This window comes from Medicago truncatula, chromosome 7 (assembly GCF_003473485.1).
Source record: "Medicago truncatula cultivar Jemalong A17 chromosome 7, MtrunA17r5.0-ANR, whole genome shotgun sequence".
In the NCBI taxonomy this organism is placed as follows: Eukaryota; Viridiplantae; Streptophyta; class Magnoliopsida; order Fabales; family Fabaceae; genus Medicago; species Medicago truncatula.
In genome coordinates, this window is record NC_053048.1 from 18,123,048 (window position 1) to 18,147,200 (window position 24,153).

Sequence of the window (24,153 nt, forward strand, 5' to 3'; positions counted from 1 at the left end):
AATATAAGTTATGCTCTTGATGTAGTATAATATAGGAGAATGAGAATTGAGCTACATTAACTAATTTCATCAATATAATTTACGCCCTTTTGTTTCATTCGAATGCATATAGGCATAATCATAGCAAAAAAATTACACAATCCTCGTTAATATAATAGATATAATAGAGTGACTCATTGCAATAAAATATCTATAATAAAGTGGCTCATTGCAATAAAAGATTTATCTAGATTCTTATCTAAGAATGATTAAGTTAGCGACTCATCCGTTTTGGATATCTGAAAATCTGTTGGAAGAAAGTAGCATTAGCAATTAGATTCAAATGAAAAGGTGTATCAACCTCATAATCCATCAAGCCATTAAAATTCCATTCTTTTTAAAATCTAGAAAATGCTTTTTTATGTCTTTTTTAAGGGAGGAAGAGGTAGATGAAAATAATGAAAAACAAATTGTGTATATATAGGAAAAAAAACCATTTCATGATAAATTTTGATTGGCTAATGAAAAATAAATGAGTTATGATCCATTTTGATTTGCTAATAAAAAATAAATGAGTCATGATCCATTTTAATTGGTTGATAAAAAAACATTAGATCATGAGATGGAAAATTTGAGATGCCATGTATACTTTTGATTTTTATGAAGACATTTGTATTATATAAAAATAAAGATTAAAAAAAATGTACGAGAGAGAAATGTTTTAGTTTCCATATCAAATATTTGTGCATTCACGATTTTAATAAATGCAAAGTAAACTGAAATGATGCAATTATACTAATAAATAATACAATTAAAAAATATAATTAATATTAAATTGAAAAAGTGAAATAAATACATTTATTCACAAATGAAAAGAGAATAAAGACAGTTAATATATATTTTTTTAGAATCTTGTTAACGAATATCCTCAGACACTCTTTAAGCATTTCTAATGAAGAAATTATTCTTTAAAAAATGTAAAGATTTTAATTTCCAAAACAATAAATACACAAACTTTCATAAAATATTACTCCATCCGTTTCAAAATACATGTCTAAGTCAACCACTTCACATATGCCAATGCACAATTTTGACCGTTAATATCTTTAATTATCAAAGTAAAAATTTATAAAAATTCAATATTTTAAAAATATTTGTCGAGACAAATCAAACAACATCTTACATGTTAATATTTGTATTTATACATTAGTTAAAAAGTATGGTCAAAGTAAGTCAAATGAATAGTGCACATTTCAAAAATTGGACATGTATTTTGAAACGTAGGGAATACCACTTTAGATGCTTAAAGATTGTCGGAGACGGTCGTTAACATTCTTGTTTTCTTTTTTATTTTTATAAATGAGTTGCCCATTTTAGAATCGTGCGTCCCACTTGAAAAATGAAGACGGTGGGTGGGCGTGGATTGTAATTAAAGTAACAGAAAATCTAAAACCATTGGCGCCCAACCATTTTTTCCTTTCCTCCTCTTTTCCAAAAACCAACAAAACCTTTTTCATTCTCAAATCTCAATTCTCACACACAACACATCCATCTTCCCCCTAAATAAAAATGGCAAACGCATTTACTTCACACCCTAGAAACCAAATTCAATGGCCACCACAACAACAAGGTTTCACCAAAAACACACCTCCTCAACCAAAATCATCATCATCTTCTTCCTCTCTCTTTCAACATTCATTGCCATTGTTTTCATTGCCAACACCATCTTCCATTCTTATTCTTCTACTTCTCTTTCAATCGCTTCCAATTGGATCGTCGATAACCCCAACACCACCACTATAACACCACCACAACCTCCTCTTGAGGTGAAAAGGTTTCTTTCTGCTACCTTTGCAGATTTACCTGCTCCTCAATGGAATTGGGAACAGATGCCATCTGCTCCTGTGCCTCGTTTAGATGGTTACGCTATTCAGATTCTAAATTTGTTTTATGTCTTTTCCGGATATGCCAATCTTGATCATGTTAGTTGGTTCTTATTTCGTTGAATACAACAACAACCGTAATTGTGTGACGAAAGTGCTTAATTGATGATTTTGGTTTCTAACATTGCAGGTTCACTCTCATGTTGATGTGTATGATTTCACGAGTAATAAATGGGTAGAGAGGTTTGATACACCAAAAGAAATGGCAAATTCACATTTGGGAATTGCAACTGATGGGAAAAGGTACATATATATTGTCTCTGGACAATATGGTCCACAATGCAGAGGACCTACTGCTATTGTGTTTGTGTTAGACACCAAAACAACGACATGGAATAATTTGCCTCCATTGCCATTCCCCAGGTACATGTTTATGTTATGTGTTAAGTTAGAATAAGTTATCAGTTATGTTTATTATAGGAAGGAATGGGAACCCAGGAAATTATTAGTTAGTTTTTTTTCTGTTAGAACTTTTAAGGTGCGTTTGGATGGAGGGTTTCTTTTTTTTGAACCGAGCTAAGCTGACGAGGATGGATGGAGGGTTTAGAAGGGAAATGGAGGGGAGAGCTTATTTTTATATTTTAAAATACGAACATTATAAAATCTTTTTAAAAAGAATTGAAATAACAAGATGATAAATGATCATATAATACTTCTGTCACCCTTAATTTATTTTAAAAAAACATTTTATATAATTGTAAATAGGACTATCTTGGCGTAGGCACAATTAGGACATTATTTTCTGTTGAAGCTGTTAGAATATTTTTTTTATTAGTTAGTTTGGTGAAGTGATGACAATGGTATAGTTGGTAAAGAGAGATTAAAAATGGAATGGAGGAACTATAATTGAAATTCCTGTTAAAATGCTCTGTTCAGTACATTAATGATTGATCCTGTTTTATTTACCAGCAGCTGAACTTGAACTAGTTGGGCTATGTTTTAGGTCAAATGAATAGTTTTTTAATATTGGAATTGTTAGGTATGCTCCTGCAACTCAGCTGTGGAGGGGAAGACTCCATGTGATGGGTGGTAGCAAGGAGAATCGTCATACACCTGGGTTAGATCATTGGAGTCTGGCTGTGAAGGAAGGGAAAGCTTTGGAGAAACAATGGCGGACCGAAATTCCTATTCCACGCGGTGGACCGCATAGGTGAGCGCACTACCCACATTCTTGTAGTTAGACCTTTGGAAATTGATAGATGCAGCGAGAAAATTATCACGAAAAATATCCCGATGGTATAATTCCTCAACACCTTTCCTTACCTTTCCTTAATTACACCCCATTATCTCCCTTGATTTCCGGCCAATAACAAATTTAATTGGCTGAAACCTTTTCTTGATCAATTTTAGATAAAAACTCTCTAGATAAATAACATTGTTCTAGACCTTTATACCTATTAATGTTGTTTGATTAATGTAGATGTCTTCAAATCATGAATCAGAAGACCTACTTTCCGAATTGTGAATTAAATCTTGTTATGATTTGTAAGATGCATTACCAATACATATATTGGCTACTATATCATCTACTAATCTCAAAATAATTCAAGATTCAAATCATAAATAAAATTTCCAAGAGAAGTGCATGGTTAGCATGAATCTGGATTGATCATAGTGAATCAAGATTCATTATCGCGTATAGGAACCCAAGATGAAATTCATGTTCAAGATAGACACACACTAGATATTCATGTCGATATGATTGAGTTTTGTCTTTGAAAGGAATTGGTTGGCTTCATCTAACCTTACCTTGTTTTGTATAGAGCTTGCATTGTGGTCAATGATCGCCTTTATGTTATCGGTGGACAAGAAGGTGATTTCATGCCCAAACCTGGTTCACCTATATTCAAGTGTTCGCGCAGACTTGAGGTATAATCTTCTTTGGTTATTAGTTGTATAATAAGTTCTCTGATGCATTATATTTTCTTAACATTATATTTTCTTGCACATGGCCTTCAATTTTGTTACATTTCAGGTAGTCTATGGAGATGTTTACATGCTGGATGAAGAAATGAAATGGAAAGTACTGCCACCTATGCCAAAGCCAAACTCCCATATAGAGTGTGCATGGGTAATCGTCAACAATTCTATTATTATTACAGGAGGTACAACAGAAAAGCACCCGGTGACGAAAAGGATGATGCTGGTTGGAGAGGTCTTCCAGTTTAATTTAGATACTATGGTACTCTTTTGCTCTTCGCAAATTAGCTATATTATATGCATTTCTTTTTATACATTAATACCTCTTACTGTTAATAACTATTCTAATTCTAATTTTTGAAACTTTTTAATATAAATTCGTTGTTTATGTAATGCACGTACGTATCAACTTATTCTTTAACTGATTTAGGGATTAAATATACTTTTAGTTCCTACAAAATACATCTCATTTGTGTTTAGTCTCGACTAAACTTTTTTCTTCAAAGTTTGGTCCTCATTTATACCATGTTTTCAGAATTGGTTCATGTAGTTTTTTTTTTTTTTTTACACTAGAGACAAAATATAGGTTAGGCAGACTTCGGAAAAAGTCATTTGATGGACGCTATATGTAATGAGTTGATCTGCATTTCTGATTATTCGGTTAGCAAAAAAAAGCGGTAGATGCCATTTCTAAAAATGTGGAATAAGTGAAAAATGAAATCAGTAGGGACTAAACTGAAACAAAGGTTTTCTGTAAGGACTCGAGACTTATACAAGTACAATGAACTTCATAAAACCATTTTCTGATAATTAGGCCATTCTATCACAAATATTCTTGCGTGTGTGCTTGCTCTTGTACTTTATTATAACACTCTTGTACATGTGAGTTGTTTTTTTCATGGTTAAAAATGATAATGGTTGAGAATTTCAAGTCATATGAAATAGTTTTTATCGTTGATTTCAGAAATGGTCAGTGATTGGAAAGCTTCCTTATCGAGTTAAAACAACATTAGCTGGATTTTGGGATGGATGGCTATACTTTACATCAGGACAAAGGGATAGAGGACCAGATAATCCACAACCCAGAAAGGTTGTTGGTGAAACATGGAGAACAAACTTAAGTTTGTCATAGTTTGAAATCATCAAGGTGCTAATATCAATTTGCCTTGGCTCACCATACAAATTGTTTATTTGTTTTCCTTTTCTATTGCTTCAGTACTTTTTTATTTTTGAAGAAAATTGCTTCAGCACCCTAGTTGGGCAACTTTGTGTACAGAGTATAGGTATGATTTAATAGTTGGGAGATTAGTGACTTTAGTCCTGAGTAGGATAGGGGTCGTCACTTTAATCCCTGAATGCAGATAAATTGCAAAATAGTCCCTGAATATAGATAAATTGCAAAATAGTCAATTTAGTCCCTGAATGCAAACTTTGTTAGTCAATTTAGTCCCTGAAATTGACCATCAAAATCTACATTCAGGGACTGTTTTGCAATTTCTGCACATTCAGGGACTGTTTTGCAATTTCTGCACATTCAGGGACTAAAGTGACTACTTCTTTCCCATTCAGGGACTAAAGTGACTAATTCTCCTTTAATAGTTATTGGAATTTTGAAAGAATGTTACTATGATGAGTACATTAATATCTTATATGTATATATCTTTAATTTTCATAAGTCTTCAAGTTGGTATGTTGACAATTTACACATGTGAGGAAATTCATTAAGATTTTATTTTTAACAAGTAAATGAATCGTTAATTAGGTTCCTGAATTACCACTATTCAACTATGGAAACTAAACAGTCCTTAAACTATTCACTAATTCATCTCTTGAGTGATGTTAATTGCCACATTAACACTATTTATCGCCTATGTGTAACCAATATTTTAGATCTACAGGTTATATATGTTTGTTCTTTACATCAACCTTAAAAAATAGATTGATAAATACATCAATTTCATCCTTTGATCCTCAATCTCTTCTGTATTTAAAGTGCAAAACCAGATGTAAAGAAAAAACCAAAATCCGATGCCATTAGAAGTGCACGAACCTGAAGCATAAGTAGAGATGCAAATGACATGAAAAATAGATGTTAAATGAAGTAAAACATTAGTCAACTAGTAGCATAAGGAGATACAAAACCAATAGGAAACTAATAGCACACCAAAATCAAAACAAATGCAAATCAGTAGAACAGCCTGGAGCAAGTCAGTAGCCCCACCGGATACAAAACCAGTTGCAAACTAATAATAAGAAAATGGCAAAGGGCAACCTGGTGCACTAAAGCTCCCGCATACGCAGGTTCCGGGAAGGGGTACTACCATTTGGTGTATTGTAGGCAGCCTTACCGTGTTTTTTACACAAGAGACTTGTTTCTAGGACTTGAACCCGTGACACACATGACAACAACTTTACCAGTTGCGCCAAGGTCAACAACTTTATCAGTTGCAAACTAATAATAGCATGACAAAAATAAAACAAATGCAAATCAATAGCAAAACAATGGCTTAAATATGCTTTTCATCCCTGTAATTATGGGCCATTTGACTTTTCATCCCTGAGCTTACTAATCCTCCCATTTTGCCCCTGTAATTACTAATCATTTGAAAATTTGTCCTAATTACAAAAATTTGCTGAGGTGGAGGGTAATTAGCTACGTGGCACTTGGTGAATGGGATTTTGTCAGGACACATCAGCAGATGGCGAGGGAAATGACCATTTTGCCCTTAATGAGTCTGGTTTTGCACGCAATGACCGTTTTACCCCTGCCTCCATCTTTCCTTCTTCACGTCTTCTTCTTCTCTTCTCAATCGTACTTCTTGCTTTTTGAAACCCTAAAACATCAAATCTTCTTCTCCATTGAACCTTCACTCTCATTCCCTCATCTCAGATTTACTTTCTCCAGGTCGAAAATGTCAACTGGAAACAGCAGTACAGGGTACACGTATGGTTCTTTATTGTACGGTGAATTCGAAACTTCCCGTGGAATGCTTCCAATGTGTCGTTGTGAGTTGCCCATGGTCATCTACATTGCTAACACAAGAGCGAATCAAGGACGTCGATTTTGGAAGTGTCGCAATTGGATGAAAAAAATACATGTCAGTTGTTGATCTGGGATGATGAGCTTGCTGCAGGTACAAGGCCAATGGTTGAAGTGACATCTAGGATGGCAGTGACAGAAGAGAAGGTGAAGGTTGAGGAAGAAGTGGAGTCTAAAGAAAAAAAGTGTAATTGTGTTGAAGCTATGGAAGGAATTTATGACTTGAAGAAAGATAAGTGGAAGAAGAAGATGTTAGCTGAGAAAAAGAAAGTGGCATGGCTGAAGTGGAGTCTGGTGGCAAGTTGGGTTCTCTTTTGTGTGTTTTATGCAAGAAAGTAATGGCTGAAGTTGCATCTGGTGCCAAGTTGGATTCAGATTGCAGTGTTAGTTTGTTTAAGTTAGGGTTGTAGTTGGTTGTTATGTAATGAAGTGGATTCTGGTGGCAAGTTGGATCCATTGGTAGTGTGTTTATGTTTAGGCTTTATGTTTAGTTTGTTAAGTGTTTGTGTGTTAAGTGTTGTAATTCAATATAAATGAATGTGTGTTGTATTTCAATCTAAATGAATTGTAATGTGATTGCAAGAAAGTGTTTAAGTTTGTGTTTTTACAGAAGCATCAATCACTTTGTGCAACAAAGATGGTGTATCCTATGATTGTAATCAAATAGCATAACATTTAGTCAAATAACATAACATAACATTTAAATAGAAGCATTAAGGTCTAAGCCGTACATTGTCATCAAAAGAAGAAACATTTAAGGTCTAAGCCAATATGTACATTAACATCAAAAGATGGTTAAGCTAAACATTTAAGGTCTAAGCCAATAGGTACATTAACATCAAAAGATGGCTAAGCTAAATAATTAGCAGATAACTTGGTCCAAGCCACATATTACACCAAAAAAGACAACATCGAAACATTGCTAGCCCAATTAAACATATTTAATTGTGTCAATTTTTTTCAACAGGCCTAAACAGGATCCATCTTTAGCATCACCAGCAGCTTTTGAAGTATCACCAGCAGTTTTTGTAGCAGGTTGTGTCTCAGCATGGTTATCATCATCTGCCACTTCAATTGGATCATCTATTGCTTTTCCAGGCCCTTTGAAGTTAGCATTTTTTTCCAAGCAGTCCTACGACTTCTCCTTACCTTAGTTGCTGGATTTGGTGGACGTTTCTTTAAGACAGGTTGGATAATTGTTTTGACAATGGTGTATGGCTTGACAAATATTTTAGAAGTAAATGTTTGAGAAGTTGGTGTAGTGTTGACTGTTGTGTTGACAGTTGCAGATGGGTTAATGATGTTGTGTGTGTTTTGGGCAATCTTGACATTTGTGGAAACTATTGTAGTTGGTTTCACAATAGTTTTGGAGGTTGGAGCAGAATGAACATTGGTATGAACCTGTGCAGTGGGGTTGACAGCTGTGGATGAATTTGGTTTCATGTAGGTTGACATAAATGCAACTGTAGGTTTGGTGACTGGAGCTTTAACTGGTCTGGAAGGAAGAGAATGTGCAGGTGGCTTGAATTTACCTATGCACATAGCAGATTTCACCAGCTTCCTTTTCTTATTCCCATTTACCCCCACTTCAGTGTTTGTTGATCCAGTACCAACACTAAAACTGCCTTCAGTAACTTCTGTTTGATTTCCTTGAGTTGATGTTTTTCTCTGTCAAAGTGAACATACATCAGCATATAGTGCTCAAGCAATTTAGTTAGCATATAATAAACAAATTAGTAGCATATAATAAACAATTTACCTTCCTTTGATTAGTTCCTCCACTTTGACTTGTTTGAGTCTGAACTGGATTGACCCCCCCACTTTGACTTGCTTCAGTTTGAACTGGATTGGTCTCCCCACTTTGACTTGCTTGAGCACTTTGTGTTTCATGTTGAGCAGACTGTTCTTGAGAGACTTGAGCACTTTGTTGTTATGTTTGATTTTGCTTCTTTGGTTGTTTCTTCTGTTTGCAAATTATAAATCAATATAGTTAGAGATAAACTGACAAGAAATATGATCAATATTTTGACAGAAGTAAAATACCTTTCTCTTTTGTGCTTCAGGGTTCACTGTCTGACTTTTGCAACCTCTGGCATTGTGACCACAACTCCCACATGTTGTGCACTTGTACTTACTAGCACCTCTGCTAAATTTCCCACATGATTTTGCTGGCTCATCAGGCTCTCTCCTCCTTAGTTTCTTAGGTCTTCCTGGTCCTTTCTTGTACAAAGGAGGAAGCATCTCCTCACATTTAACTTCAGGCCACATATCTTGACCATTTATAGCACTCACATTAAAGTTATAACATGCTTCATACTTGCTCCTAGTATACCATTCAGAAACATACCTGTCTGACTTTTGCAACCTCTGCCATTGTGACCACAGCTCCCACATGTTGTGCACTTGTACTTACTAGCACCTCTGCTAAATTTCCCACATGATTTTGCTGGCTCATCAGGCTCTCTCCTCCTTAGTTTCTTAGGTCTTCCTGGTCCTTTCTTGTACAAAGGAGGAAGCATCTCCTCACATTTAACTTCAGGCCACATATCTTGACCATTTATAGCACTCACATTAAAGTTATAACATGCTTTATACTTGCTCCTAGTATACCATTCAGAAACATAGCCCTCTGGGTTTTGGTCTGTCTTAGACATTGCAACAATAGCATGTCTGCAAGGTATACCTACTAGCTCCCAAAAATTACAACTACAAGTTCTTTTCCCCATGTCCACAGTAAATCTCTACCCACCACCAAACATTTCAACCTCAAACTCCTCACCATTTCCCCAAGTTGCAATCCAATTACCAGCCTTTTGTATCTCAGTATTCAGTCTTTTCTTAGGCATAGGCATGATATTTTGTTCCCATTTACTAAGTTTCTCTCTAAGGCTTGATATCCTATTCATAATATAAGTTCTAATCCACTCAGCCGTTATTAGTATTGGTTTGTCCCTAGCTAACAAGATTGTTGCATTAAAAGACTCAGATATATTATTCATCAGCACATCACACTTGGGATAGTAGGAGAAGGCATGCTTACACCATAATTTTGGGTTGTGACCTCTCAGCCATTCCCATGCAGCATGATCAACCTTCTTGAGCTCATTCATCTTTGCATCCCAAGCTTTATTCAGGAATAGAAAAATACAAATTAAAACTCATCATCATTATGAATATTATGAATACCAATAAGAATATTATCAAGATACCTTGGAAATATGTTGCCTTTGCTGCTCCCATCATCAAGTCTCTAATCAAGCTCCCTCCTCCAAACTTCTTCTTGAAGTTAGCATATAAATGTCTCAAACATAGCCTATGTTCAAGCCTGTCAGACCATTTTTCTAAAACTGGAATCAATCCCTAGAGTACACATAGCAAAACAAAACATAAGTACAAATTAGTCTCAAAACATAAACTATTTACCTTTTGTTGGTCTGATATAAAGACCCATCTCCTGTCAGTGCCAATATCATTAAGTAGCAATGTCAAGAACCATCTCCAAGCATCATTAGTCTCATTCTCAACCACTCCAAAAGCCAATGGGTAATACTGATCATTTGCATCTCTTCCAACAGTAACCAGCAGTATTCCTCCATACATTGTTTTCAGATGGCATCCATCCACTCCAATGAAAGGCCTACATCCACTCAAAAATCCTTTTTTACAACCTTCAAAGCAGAAATAAAACTTGTTGAACCTTGGTTGATTTGTTAACAGTGTTCTCTCCACATTAATTTTGAGGGTATTTTCCAATGAAACTCTGTGCAACTCAGCAGCATACCTCCAAAGCAGAGTATATTGTTTCTTAGCATCACTGTTATCATGGTTTTTGGGTGCCAAGCCATTAATTGGACTTGAACCTTTCGACCGTTGATATCTCTCTTTTTCTTGGGAAGGGTAAAAGGAGAAAAACCCTTAAAAAGTTCTAGATTCGGGGGTCGTTTTCGCTACGGGAAGGTGTTAGGCACCCGGAGCGATTATGGTATTCCATAAGAACCGCTCTCCTAAGTTTATTTCTACGCTTTAATTTTATTGTTTATTTGTAAAAAAAGGGGAGGTGTGATTAGTCAAGAATGGGGGTGAGAAGAAATGGAATTTGATTTTTACTTCGGCTTGGATGAGTTTTGACTCATTGCCTACGTACCCTTTTAAGGGATCAAAACCGTTCGTAGTTCATTCTCAAAAAGGTTTTGTTTTTGTTGGTTGATTTTAAGTTTGAAAAGAGATTTTGAAGAATAGAGATGAGAGGCCTCAAGGGCATAAGGTTTGGAAAGTGTGAGGTGGAATTAGTCATTTTGCTAAATGAAGTCTAAGTATGGTTAAAGTTCATTAAAGGTTTTACTTAAGAAAAATAAAAGGGAAAAGTTATTGGAGTTTTGACTCCATTTTTTATGAAAATATTTGAAGTGAATTTATTTGCATATTTTTGGAAAAAATTGGATTTTCTCTAAGTGTTCGAAACTAAGCGTTCATCTAATCATGCAATCCTAGCCATACATCTATGCATACAATCCTAAGCATACATCTAGGGTGAGTGTGTGCGTGCCGGTGCGTCATAGTGTCCATAGTCCATATTACAAAAATTGCCTAAATACATTCTATGGCCCCTTTGCCAAGCTACAAACCAATGATAACAAATTACACCACCAAATGAATTAAAACTTGCAAAAGTAAATGCTAAGCTAAAGAAGGTGGAGGAGGTGGTGAAATGCTATGAAATGTATGGCACATGAGATGAAATAGTTAGTAAAACAAAGCATAGAGTAAAGGAAATGCACAAGACAAAATAATATTGAAAAGGGAGGAAATGAAAAGAAATTAATAAAGTGTCAAAAGTACGCATGAAAGTGGTTATAGAATTCTAGTACATACATGACCCCTAATTCCTTCATTATGACAAATTTTAGAGGTCTTGTTTGGTGTCGAAATGAGGGAAAATAGGACACGTTTTATGCTAGAATTTATAGCACACTTTCACAATATTTTAGCACTTCACTAACTAGTAAAAGTGCATGTTAATTGCAAAGCAAAGAGGGAAGTAAAAACACTATACACAAGCAGCAACTTGCACCCATAACCAGTGATAAATTCATCACAAAAATTGCATCTTAAGAACTCATATCACATGTCAACGTTTTCATGAGGAATATACTACTAAAATGCGCAAAATTATGCCTAAGCACTCTAATTAACCAAGAAATATCACATACTCTCTTTTATCATTTTAAAACCATTGAGAAGTATCAAAAAGGCATGAAAATTCATCAAGAAATATGTGATAATTTTTGGAGATTTTTTAGAGCAAATTTAAGCATGCAGAGGTCCAAACAGCAAAGAAACATGGTGCAAATAGCAAAAAAAACAGCAAAAATTGAAAATAATAGGCCCAAACCAAAATCAGAAAGCCTGGAAGCACAGGAAGCGTTAGATTGATCTGAAGGCTGAGAATGAGAGAGTAAAACCGAAAATAAAACCGGACCGGTTTAAATCTCTATATATATCTGTGAGATCCGGTTTTTTTCATTTGTTACTCCTCTTTCTCTTTCTTCTCTCTTTTAGAGAGAGAAGCTCCACCTTCTCTCTAACTTTCCGGTCATCTTCTCCGGTTGGCATGGCTTTTCCGGCGCGGCGGACGGCGGTGGCGCCTCCGCGCCGGAGTTCGAAACTGCTCCGATTCAAATTTTTTTTACGTTTTTAAACATCCTTTTTTACGTATTACTCGAATCCGAGTTTAGATTTTTCAAAAGAGCTTTGAATCGGAGTAGATCTAAACTTGAACCTTGATGAAAAAACTTAAGAAAACGGAAAGGAAAAGGGGGAGAACGACGGCGGTTACCTCGCGATTGCGGTGACTCTTGGCTTGGCGTTGTTGCTTCGTGTTCTTTGCGTTCTTCACGTTCTTCACGTTCTTGTGGCTCCGCGTGTTTGCTTGCTGGTTGCTTGCTTGCGTGCGTGCTGCTTGCTTGCGTGTTGCTTGCTTGCGTGCGCGATTGCTTGCTGTTTCTTTGGTTCTGTCTTCTTCTCCTTCCTCTGTGCAGATTCGGTTTGCCTTCTTCTTCTCCCACCGTGATCGGTGCTTGAGTTCTTCACTTCCGGTGAGGAATTCGCACCTTGTATTGCGGTGGAATCGATTCGATGATGAAGATTCGTACACGAATCTCTGAGAATTTCTGATGAATTTTCGGTTTTGGTTCTTGTGTTCTTGGTGGATCTGTTTTTTGATCTAACAGAATGGAGAGAGAAAGTTTGGATCTGTTTGTGATGTGGCACTGTGTGAATGGAATCCCTGAAAAAATCTGACACTGTTTCCCTTTTATATGCTGCCATGTGTACCTGAACCAATAAAAAAGTGACATCTGGACTGGACTAAAATTTGTGCGAAAATTTGGACCAAAATGCCCTTTGGGGCGTTTCTGCAAAAAAAATGATAATAAAAGGACTGAAATGCAATTTTTAGAAACTTTTGGACTTAAATGTAATTTTTAAAAATAAAATTGGACTAAAAAACAAATTTGATAAAACGTAAAGTGAAACAAAAATAAAATTGACAAAACGGACTAAAACGAACCAATGGCCTAAATGAGGTACTTCAAAGTAACCTCTCTATGCCAAAATTTTGTGTGAAATGACCAAAATGCCCCTAGGGCTAAAAATGACCTAAACAGATTCAAATTGGCTTGACACTGACTCAGATGCAAACTTGAGATGAAATGTTAAAAATGAATTTGAAACGACTCAGGGACAGTCACAAGGATGAAAATGGGTCCCACTGCAGGAAATGACCAAAATACCCTTCTGTATGACTTTTTTGCAAATTTTGAAATAAACTGAGGTAAAAACAATGTAATGATTCAGAGACACTTTTGAATGACTTACAAGACAAGTAAAGACATTTCAAAAGGTTTTATGCAAGAAAAACACAGGTAAAATTGTGATTGAAAATACTGCGAGGCAGAGACAATTTGAACTATGCAGTTGAAATTTGATAATTGACAAAGTTTGAAATGAAATTGGGCCCAGTATTTTTAGGTCCAAAAACAGGGTATAACAGCTGCCCCTATTTAAGTTTCTTTGTCTGGAGAGTCAAGAGACGGAGTCTTTGGCTTGACAGGACGAAGATACTTAAATATTAGCATTTGCACTGTGTTTGGACGTAAAAATACGCCTACCCATTTTCAAATAATATGCATGCCATGCATCATTTGGATTATGAATGCAAGACCTCATGGGGATTGGAATTAACAAAATATGTCGTATCCATTGCGGGATTGGTAGACATTGACAAAGATAGTGAATAGCAGAGTAACGGGAAACTGGAAACAAGTTGGACAGGTACAAGCTGCTCTTGGATTCGAACTAGCCACTTGACCGGGGATGAAACAAACAGACAACTGCGAGTTGTTCTTATGGATTCGAACTGGTCACTTCACAGGGGATAGAGGTTACTGGACAAACATGAGTTGTTCTTATGGATTCGAACTGGTAACTCACTTGGGGATATTGGAAAGTGCGAGTTGTTCTTATGGATTCGAACTGGTGACCCGACTGGAAAAAGAGAAAATTGGCAAGTACGAGTTGTTCTTATGGATTCGAACTGGTGACTCGACTGAAAGCAAGGCAAATAGACAGGTGCGAGCTTGCTCTTGGATGCGAACTAGTTACTCCACCGGAGAGAAACGGATAGACAGGTACAAGCTGCTCTTGGATTGAGCTAGTCACTTGACCAAACGGAAACATATTGACAGGTACAAGCTGCTCTTGGATTGAGCTGGGCACTCGACCGATAACATAAGCAAATTGATAGGTACAAGCTGTTCTTGGACTTGAACTAGCCACTCGACCAAACAGAAACATATTCACTGGGGATTAGTTTGTTTGACAAAATATAGATTGAGATTGACTTGACGTCGATTTGATTTGAAAGGTAGAAATTGACCGATATTATTGGCTCATAAGGTTTTGACAGAGAACCTGACATGAGTATTGAATTGAGACTGATGTTGATATTGGAAATGCGATATGCATGGATGATATAACAGTTTCATTAAATGCATGGGCACGTAATATGCATGATTATGCATGTATGAATGCTTGTAATGCATGACTGTTGGTATTTTGTAGGCACGACTTCACGGGGAAGACAAGACATTAGAGTATTGGGCACGTAGTGGCTCGTGCTATATTACACATTCTTGGAAATCCTCTTTGGAGATGACGTCGTTGGGAGACGTGTCGGAACCATAGCTGAGGGCAGGTAGATATGCAACTTGCTGGAGATAGAATCTTGGAAGACCTGACTGGGGAAAATGCCGTTGTGCTGGGCATTTCAGTGCTGGGTATGTTGTAGACATTGCATCTGTGGTCAATGCTTTTTGCATGTTATATTCTCAATTTCATTTATTCATTTTTTGCATCCCATTTTTGCCTGGATCGCCCTTTCGGGTTTTCGATCCACCGGGGAAATAAGTTCTTTTCAATGCCCCATTTTTGCCTGAACTGCCCTTTCGGGTTTTCAATCCAGCGGGGTGCTCATTCTTGCCTAAGCCGCCCTTCCGGGTTTTCAACTTAGCGAGCCTTTTCATTTTCATGCATTTTCATTCTGTTTTTTCATTCTTGCCATTGACCACAGACTATCCTGGAGGAGAACCTGCTTGTAACACACATTGAAATAGACATCAACATACTCTCACTCATGCATGTTTCATTTGAATGTACCCTGTTGCTCAGGTTTGCTTTTCAAAATAGACAAAAAGTTTTCAATTTTCAAAATGTTTGTTTCAAGCATTGTCATTATCAAAATAGAAAGAAAATGTTTTGTATATAACTTTGAAAGTAGAAGAAAATAGAGTTTTCAAACAAAAGCAAAGGCTCAAATTGATGTATAAGAGTGGTGGTCAACCAAAGGCATGACTCCACGGATTCACAAAGCTTGGAAAATGGTAATTTTATTGGTTGGTGGTACATTGAACACAGTAACCACTACAGTTCTTAGAAACTTTGAATTCACAAGTACAGAAGCTTCAGATGAAAATGGTCATTAACAGCTGCAGATACCCCAAGGGGGACGGTGGTTGGTCAGATATAGTTACTTGCCTTTTGTTTCAATCTCATTTTTGCATGAACCGCCCTTTCGGGTTTTCGGCTCATCGAGACGCTTATTCTTGCCTGATTTGCGTACAATCTCAGCGAGCTTTTCATATCTGTTTTTTTTTGTCCCTTATTTTTGCCTGGACCGCCCTTTCGGGTTTTCGATCCACCGGGAAGCGCATTTTTGCCTAGGCCGCCCTTTCGGGTTTTCGACCTACCACGCTGTTCTTTTCATATTTCTAGGCAAAGTATTTCTTGACTATATCGGCATTCACTGGATTTGGAAGTTCTACACCATCCATGTGTGTAAGGATTAAAGCACCACCGGAGAAGGCCTTCTTGACAACATAAGGACCTTCATAGTTAGGCGTCCACTTGCCCCTTGGGTCGGGTTGCTGGCTTATCCTCCTTTTCAATACAAGTTCCCCTACCTTGAATTCTCGAGGATGGACTTTCTTGTCAAAGGCAGTCTTCATTCTTGCTTGATATGACTGTCCACGAGCCATGGCATCCATACGTTTTTCCTCAATCAAATTCAACTGATCATACCGGCTTTGGCACCATTCAGCCTCGGATAACTTTGCTTCCATGATCACACGGAGAGATGGGATCTCCACTTCCAAAGGAAGAACTGCTTCCATACCATATACAAGAGAGAAAGGGGTTGCCCCTGTTGAACTGCGCACAGTAGTACGGTAGCCATGCAGAGCATAGGGTAACATCTCATGCCAGTCCTTGTAAGTGGTTACCATCTTCTGGACAATTCTCTTGATATTCTTGTTGGCGGCCTCAACTGCACCATTCATCTGAGGTCTATAGGGAGAAGAGTTATGATGCTCAATTTTGAATTCTTCACAAAGAGCTTGCACCACATTGTTGTTCAGGTTGGTACCATTGTCAGTAATAATCTTGCTGGGAACACCATATCGACAGATGATGTTATTCTTGATGAACTTAGCTACCACTTGCTTGGTCACATTGGTATAAGATGCTGCTTCAACCCACTTGGTGAAGTAGTCAATTGCCACTAAGATGAAATGATGACCATTCGAAGCCTTTGGTTCAATCCTTCCAATCATATCGATGCCCCACATTGAGAACGGCCATGGGGATGAAATAACATTGAGAGCGTGCGGAGGCACATGAATCTTATCAGCATAGATTTGACATTTGTGGCATTTTCTGGCGTATTGGTAGCAATCATGCTCCATGGCCATCCAGTAGTAACCTGCTCGTAACAACTTCCTTGACATAGTATGCCCTGTGGCATGGGTCCCGAAGGTACCGTCATGTACATCATGCATTAACTGCTCCGCTTCATGTTCATCAACACATCTTAACAGTACCATGTCATAATTTCTCTTGTATAGAACCTCTCCATCTAATAGGAATCTACTGGCCAATCTTCTCAGGGTCTTCTTGTCTTGTTTGGAAGCACCCGGCGGATACTCACGGCTTAGCAAGAACTGCTGGATGTCGTAGTACCAGGGTCTATAGTCAACCACGTTTTCACCAGCCTGATCGATCACATCTCCAATAGCAAACACATGTGACGGTCTTTCAAGGCGTTGCACTTTGATTAATGGCACATCATTCCAATGGTTCACTCGAAACATGGAAGATAGAGTAGCAAGAGCATCAGCCATTTGGTTCTCATCACGAGGGATATGGTGCAGCTCAACCTTTGTAAAATATGTCAGAAGACGTCTCGCATAATCACGATAAGGAATCAACTTAGCATGGTGGGTTTCCCATTCACCCTTTATCTGATTGATGACGAGCGCCGAATCTCCATAGATGTCGAGGTGTTTGATTCTCATGTCAATTGCTTCCTCGATCCCAAAGATGCATGCTTCATACTCAGCCATATTGTTGGTACATTCGAACAAAATTCGGGCGGTAAAAGGAATGTGATGCCCCTGTGGGGATACAATGACTGCCCCAATTCCTTTACCATAAGCATTGACAGCACCATCAAAGACTAAACCCCACTTGCTATTGGGATCTGGACCTTCCTCAATCAACGGTTCTTCGCAGTCTTTTGATTTCAAATACATGATCTCTTCATCGGGGAAATCGAACTCAATTGGTTGGTAATCATCAAGAGGTTGGTAAGCAAGATGATCGGCAAGAATGCTACCTTTGATTGCTTTTTGAGTTTTGAACACAATATCATATTCAGACAAAAGCATCTGCCAACGTGCAATCTTCCCAGTAACAGCAGCTTTCTCAAAGATATACTTTATCGGATCCATTCTGGATATCAACCAAGTTGTATGATTCACCAAATAATGACGCAGGCGTTTGGCAGCCCAAGCTAGAGCACAACAAGTCTTCTCAAGCATTGTATACCGAGTTTCACCATCGGTGAACTTCTTGCTTAGATAGTAGATAGCATGCTCTTTCTTTCCGGTTTCATCTTGTTGACCAAGTACGCATCCCATGGATTCATCAAATACTGCCAAATACATAATCAAAGGCCTTCCTTCCACGGGTGGGACAAGGATAGGTGGTTCCAGCAGGTAATTCTTGATGCTATCAAAAGCTTCTTGGCATTCATCATTCCATACAATAGGCTGATTCTTTCTGAGTAGCTTGAAGATCGGCCCGCAGGTTGCGGTCATGTGAGATATGAATCGGGAGATGTAATTCAAACGTCCGAGGAAACCTCTGACTTGCTTCTCTGTCCGTGGAGCTGGCATTTCTCGGATGGCCCGGACTTTATCAGGATCGACTTCAATGCCCTTTTGGCTGACAATGAAGCCTAATAACTTCCCGGACCTGACACCGAATGTACATTTGTTGGGATTCAATCGCAGCTTGTATTTTCTCAACCTTTCAAACATCTTTGTTAAATATTCAACATGCTGCTCCTCATGTGTTGACTTCACAATCATGTCGTCCACATATACTTCGACTTCTTTGTGAATCATGTCATGAAACAGAGTAGTCATTCCCCTTTGGTAGGTAGCACCAGCATTAATTAGACCGAATGGCATCACTTTGTAGCAGAAAGTACCCCATGGAGTGATAAAAGATGTCTTTTCTCTATCTTCAGGAGATATTTTGATCTGATTATAACCGGAGAAACCGTCCATGAAGGAGAACACCTTAGACTGAGCAGTATTATCAACAAGCACATCAATATGAGGTAACGGAAAGTTGTCTTTTGGACTGGCTTTGTTCAGGTCTCTGAAGTCAACACACATCCGGACTTTACCATCCTTTTTGGGCACAGGTACAATATTGGCAACCCATTCGGGGTACTCAACTGTCATGAGGAAACCCGCATCAATCTGCTTTTGAACCTCGCTCTTAATCTTGAGAGCCATATCAGGATGAGTCCTTCTCAATTTCTGCCTGACGGGAGGACATTCAGGCTTGGTAGGGATCCGATGCTCCACAATCATAGGGTCTAGACCTGGCATATCTTCATAGGACCATGCAAAAATATCCGGATATTCCCGGAGGAGCTGGATGATCTTCTGTTTAACCCCTTCCTCTAGAGTAGCACCAATCTTGATTTCTCGCTTGTTTTCCTCGGTACCTATGTTGATAAGCTCAATCTCTTCCTGGTGAGGCTGAATGGCTTTCTTTTCCTGCTCAAGTAGCCGAGTGATCTCATATGGTATGTCATCACCTTCCTCATCTTCGGCTTCATACACAGGGAATTCAAAATTTGGAGGAACCGTAGGATTACTGTGTTCAACGGGTTTATTATGGTTCAACCTGCATATAATGATTGGATGATTTTAGAAAGAGTTTTTTTTTTCATGCAGATTTTTGAAATTAATAAGAAAATACAGACGTTTTGGTTTTTTCTGGCATTACCATTGTTTCCAAGGGAAAAAAGCACTAAAAAAGGTAGTCGTGGAAGAAACGACAAAATTTTATTAATCAACGGCAATGCCGAAACAAACATGCCCTTACAGAAAATATCACTCTCGCTTTGGGCAGAGCGAGAGGATTATTATTTTGAAAACAAAGCACTAAAGCAACAAGACACATTACTCAGAAACATGCATGATTGAAGGAATGTCAATGGCATGCCAATCTGTCGCAATGCCTCCTGGTGTAACAAATACAGGCCTGAGACCAGATCCAGCGGCTTCTTCAGAGATAGCATTAACAAACCCTGCACTGTGGAAGACTCCCGAGGAAACCCTTGATGACGGGGAGAACCCGAGACCTTCTTTACGCTTGTTCTCACAGAGCTGTATCACCTTGCCCCAGCCGGCAGTCTGACCTTCTTGGATGGCTCTCTGAGCATCCTTCAATGAAGCCATAGCAGCCCCAGCTTTCTTAGGCTCTGCACCTTCAATGGTTAAACCTTGGAAAGCAGTCCCTTCAGCAGACCCTGCTTCAATACAAGAGAAAGAAGTCAGCTGGCTGACTAAGTATGCTTCTTCACCATGAACGGTAACAAGCTTTCCATTCCTTATGAACTTCAACTTCTGATGTAAGGTGGAGGTTACCGCACCCGCATCGTGTATCCACGGTCTTCCCAGCAGACAACTGTAGGATGCATTAATGTCCATCACTTGGAAGGTAATCAAGAAATTCTCAGGGCCAATGGTTATTGGCAAGTCTATCTCCCCCAGCACATTCTTTCGAGATCCATCAAAAGCTTTGACCAAGAAAGTACTTCTCCTCAAAGGGGTCCCACGGTAGCTCAACTGATCTAGAGTTGTCTTGGGCATTACATTGAGAGAGGAACCGGTATCCACCAACACATTTGATATCAAGTCTGATTTACAATTCACCGAGATGTGCAAAGCCAGATTGTGACTCTTTCCCACTTCCGGCAGCTCTTCTTCACTGAACCAGAGGTTGTTACAAGCCGTAATATTTCCCACTATGCCACCGAAACGATCTACCGTAACTTCGTGGTCAACATACGCCTGCTCCAGCACTTTCAACAAGGTATTCCTGTGAGCCTCAGAGCTCAAGAGTAATGACAAAACGGATATCTTCGAAGGAGTCTGCAGCAATTGATCAACGATCTTGTAGTCGCTCCTCTTTATTATTCTCAGAATCTCATCTAAGTTCGAATCCTCTATAGATTTGCCGGACTGGTTCACATCTGTAGCAATGGGCGAAACAACGGTTGGAGTTGCTTCTTCAACTGGTGGAGTGATTGGCGTAGCTACCTTCTTCTGAAATAACGGCGGACGAACCTTCCCGCTTCTTAGCGCTGCAGAAGTCCCTTCGGCAATATTGCTTACTGTGGCAAAGGAGGCTAGAGGCACCTCTACTCCATTTTCTACCATAGTAGCATTGTATTTGTATGGAACTGCCTTGTCCGAAACATACGGAATTGGTCCTGGCAACCTTATCACCAAAGGCTCAGCATTCTTCTTCAAAGGTACACTCTTGACAGGCGGATCGTGAAAAACTGGCACAATCACGCAAACATCGCTGACAGTCAGAAGATTATCATTCATCAAGCTTTGGATGTCGTCTTGAACAGTATGGCAACCCAAAGGATCACGGAGGCATCCTAGACACTTGGCATGATCATGGCTGAACAGGGAGGCTTTGCACAGCTTGATGTGTAGAGGTACCAGAGGAGTTGCGACGTTGCGGACATCAAGTCTAGGAACTTCCTCACACACTTCGATCATATTCACAGCGGCATGATTTGGAAGAGGATTGTCAAGGACATGTGGAACATTATTCTCAAAAGTCAGCTTTCCCTGATCAACGAGCTTCTTCACGATATACTTCAAAGCATAACACCCCTCGACATCATGACCTAAGGCACCTTGATGAAAATCACATTTGAGATCAGACCTGAACCTTGGAGGCAACGGATCAGGTGGGGGCTTACCCTGTCTAGTCGTACAATGCCCTCTCTGGAGTAGAGTTGGAAGAAGTTCTGCATACAACATTGGTATAGGAGGAAAAGTTGGTCTGGTATATTGCTGATTTTGTTGTTGTTGTTGAACCGGCATCTGTTGTTTCATCTGTTGGGCAATTGCATTGACGGGCACTTGAGGTTGACCCGGTGGCAGAGGGTACTGATGATAAAACGGTGGGAAGAAAGGATGCTGAGAATACGGCATGTATGGGTATGACGGAGGCATTTGAGTTGCATTGATAGGAGCAACAGTAGCCATTGATTGACCGGCTCCCGCTGACACCATCCCCACTTCCGTTTCTTTCTTCTTGTGGTGTCCATTACCATATCTCTTCGATGCATTCACAGAGGATTCAGCTTTCTCAAACACAATGATTCCATCCCTGACGGCTTCCTCAAGACGGGTTCCCATGGTGACCATCTTCGAAAAGTTGTTCGGGGCAGCGATGATCATCCTCTCAACATAATCTTTCTTCAAGGTCTTTAAGAATGTCTGGGTCATTTCTTCTTCGTCTAAAGCAGGAGTGATACGGGCAGCTGCCCCTCTCCACCTTTGCGCATATTCACGGAAACTTTCCTCCTTTTTCTGAGATAGGGACCTGAGAAACTCCCTATTCGGCTTCAATCGAGTGTTAAACCCGTAGTGGCTCTTGAAAGCAGTGGCTAGCTTATCAAAAGTATGGACATCGTCTTTGCTCAGACTAGTATACCACTCCGCGGCGTCTTCCATCAGACTGTCTTGGAAGTAATGGATCATAAGGGAATCATTGTCCTTGTAGTTGCCCATCTTCCGGACATATTTGACAATATGATTTTGAGGACAAGTCAGCCCATTATACTTGTCGAACTCCGGGACTTTGAACTTTTTAGGAACATCCACTTTCGATACTAAGCAGAGATCCTGGGTTTTAATGGAGTCTCCATTTCCCCTGTTGGCCTTTATTTCCCGTCGGAGCTCTTTGGCAAGTTCTGCCATTCTCTCTTCCATAGTTCCGGTTGTGGCAACACTCCCATGGTGTGCATTAGCATGGACAAATAGAGGCACCGTATTCACAATGGGCTCGGTAACAGTTGTTGCAGCTTGAGTCAAGGCGGTACTAACAGGAGTTAAGTTTGCCCCTGAGATTGGGCCACTGTTGGTAGTACCAGAGGTCCCTGCCCCTGTATTAGCAGTATAGTACAGCGGAAGTCCGTAAGGATACCCGGATGGCATGATGAAGCGGGGATCAGTTGTTACGGTAGGAGTCACATTTGCAGCTGTAGAAACTACAGGAACTGGTTGTTCCTGAGCAGCCAACAGAGCAGTCATAGCATCATGAGCTTTGGCCAATTCCTCCTTTAAAGATGCCAATTCGGTACGAAGCTGCGTGTTCTCTTCTTCCATAGCCCTTTTCTTTCTTCTGTATTCTCTGGTTCGATCAGTTCTATCAGGTTCGTAAATCCTCTGAGCACGAGCCACTTTTCACACTGAGGCAGAGAAACCAGGAGATAGTGAGCACTTGGAAGCCTTTGTGACCAATGCATGATGCATATGATGCATGATATGCAAATGCAAATGCAAAAGACTTATTTTTTTCATCGAAGGATTTTTAAACAAATTAGAAATCTTGCAAATAATCAAAACTACATAGCATTTTCAAAAGGAAGACTTTGAAATTTCAACAAGATAAACAAATGAAGCCCTCAAGCATAGGAAGTAGTCGGAGGATCATCGGACTCGGAATCTGAATCACAGTATCTGGCAAAGAAGTCTCGTCGTCCTCTGGCTCTCTTGGAATCCCTCATAAGCAGCTCGTCTTTCTCTTCCAATTCCCTCCGGGCTTTAGCTAGTTCTTTCTTCAACATCAGATTCTCATGAGTCTTCCGCTCATCTCTACCATCCAAAGTCATGATTAGATTCTCAGCTTGATTGTACCGAGCTTTCCACACTTGCTTCTCACGACTCTCCATAGCTAGATGCTCCTGATACATATCCTGAGTCGCGGGGAGTAGAGGTAGAGGCATAGATGGAGTGGATGAAGACACGTATCTCATAGCTGGATAAGGCATACCAATCTCCTCAGCTCGATCTATCACCCACTGAGTATAGGCCTCATGAGCAACACCGGATCTCACACCTAGATGCTTCACACTCTTCCTTCGAACCTTGGACCAAGCATCCATGAAAGCTTTCCTTTGTCCGGTAGGAGCATTCGTGTAGAAGAAGAACTCTGGAGATGTAGCAAGATTGATGGGTTTCGACTTCATAGGGAAACCAAACTGTCTCATAGCAAGCTCGGGATTGTAGTTGATTCCTCCACGGGTACCAAGAAGAGGTACATTGA

The 24,153-nt window shown here is 39.1% G+C and overlaps 2 protein-coding genes across 2 annotated transcripts in view; one reads left to right on the forward strand and one right to left on the reverse strand.

The window, feature by feature from the left end:
* Nucleotides 1-1,416: 1,416 nt before the first annotated feature.
* LOC25479653 (kelch repeat-containing protein At3g27220) lies at nt 1,417-5,538 on the forward strand. The gene is made up of 6 exons (XM_013587918.3): nt 1,417-1,961; nt 2,053-2,285; nt 2,902-3,072; nt 3,686-3,791; nt 3,898-4,104; nt 4,807-5,538. Exons 1-6 carry the CDS (start codon nt 1,590-1,592, stop codon nt 4,972-4,974), a joined length of 1,257 nt encoding a protein of 418 aa, XP_013443372.1. The 5' UTR covers nt 1,417-1,589; the 3' UTR covers nt 4,975-5,538.
* Nucleotides 5,539-9,623: 4,085 nt separating this feature from the next.
* LOC120576999 (uncharacterized) overlaps nt 9,624-24,153 on the reverse strand; it is a 32,231-nt gene continuing 17,701 nt past the window's right edge. The window contains exons 2-4 of the mRNA XM_039827884.1: nt 10,306-10,696; nt 10,092-10,242; nt 9,624-10,006 (exon numbers count right to left, since the gene is read on the reverse strand). Coding sequence (XP_039683818.1) covers nt 9,624-10,006; nt 10,092-10,242; nt 10,306-10,696 — 925 coding nt within the window. The remainder of the gene's footprint in view (nt 10,007-10,091; nt 10,243-10,305; nt 10,697-24,153) is intronic.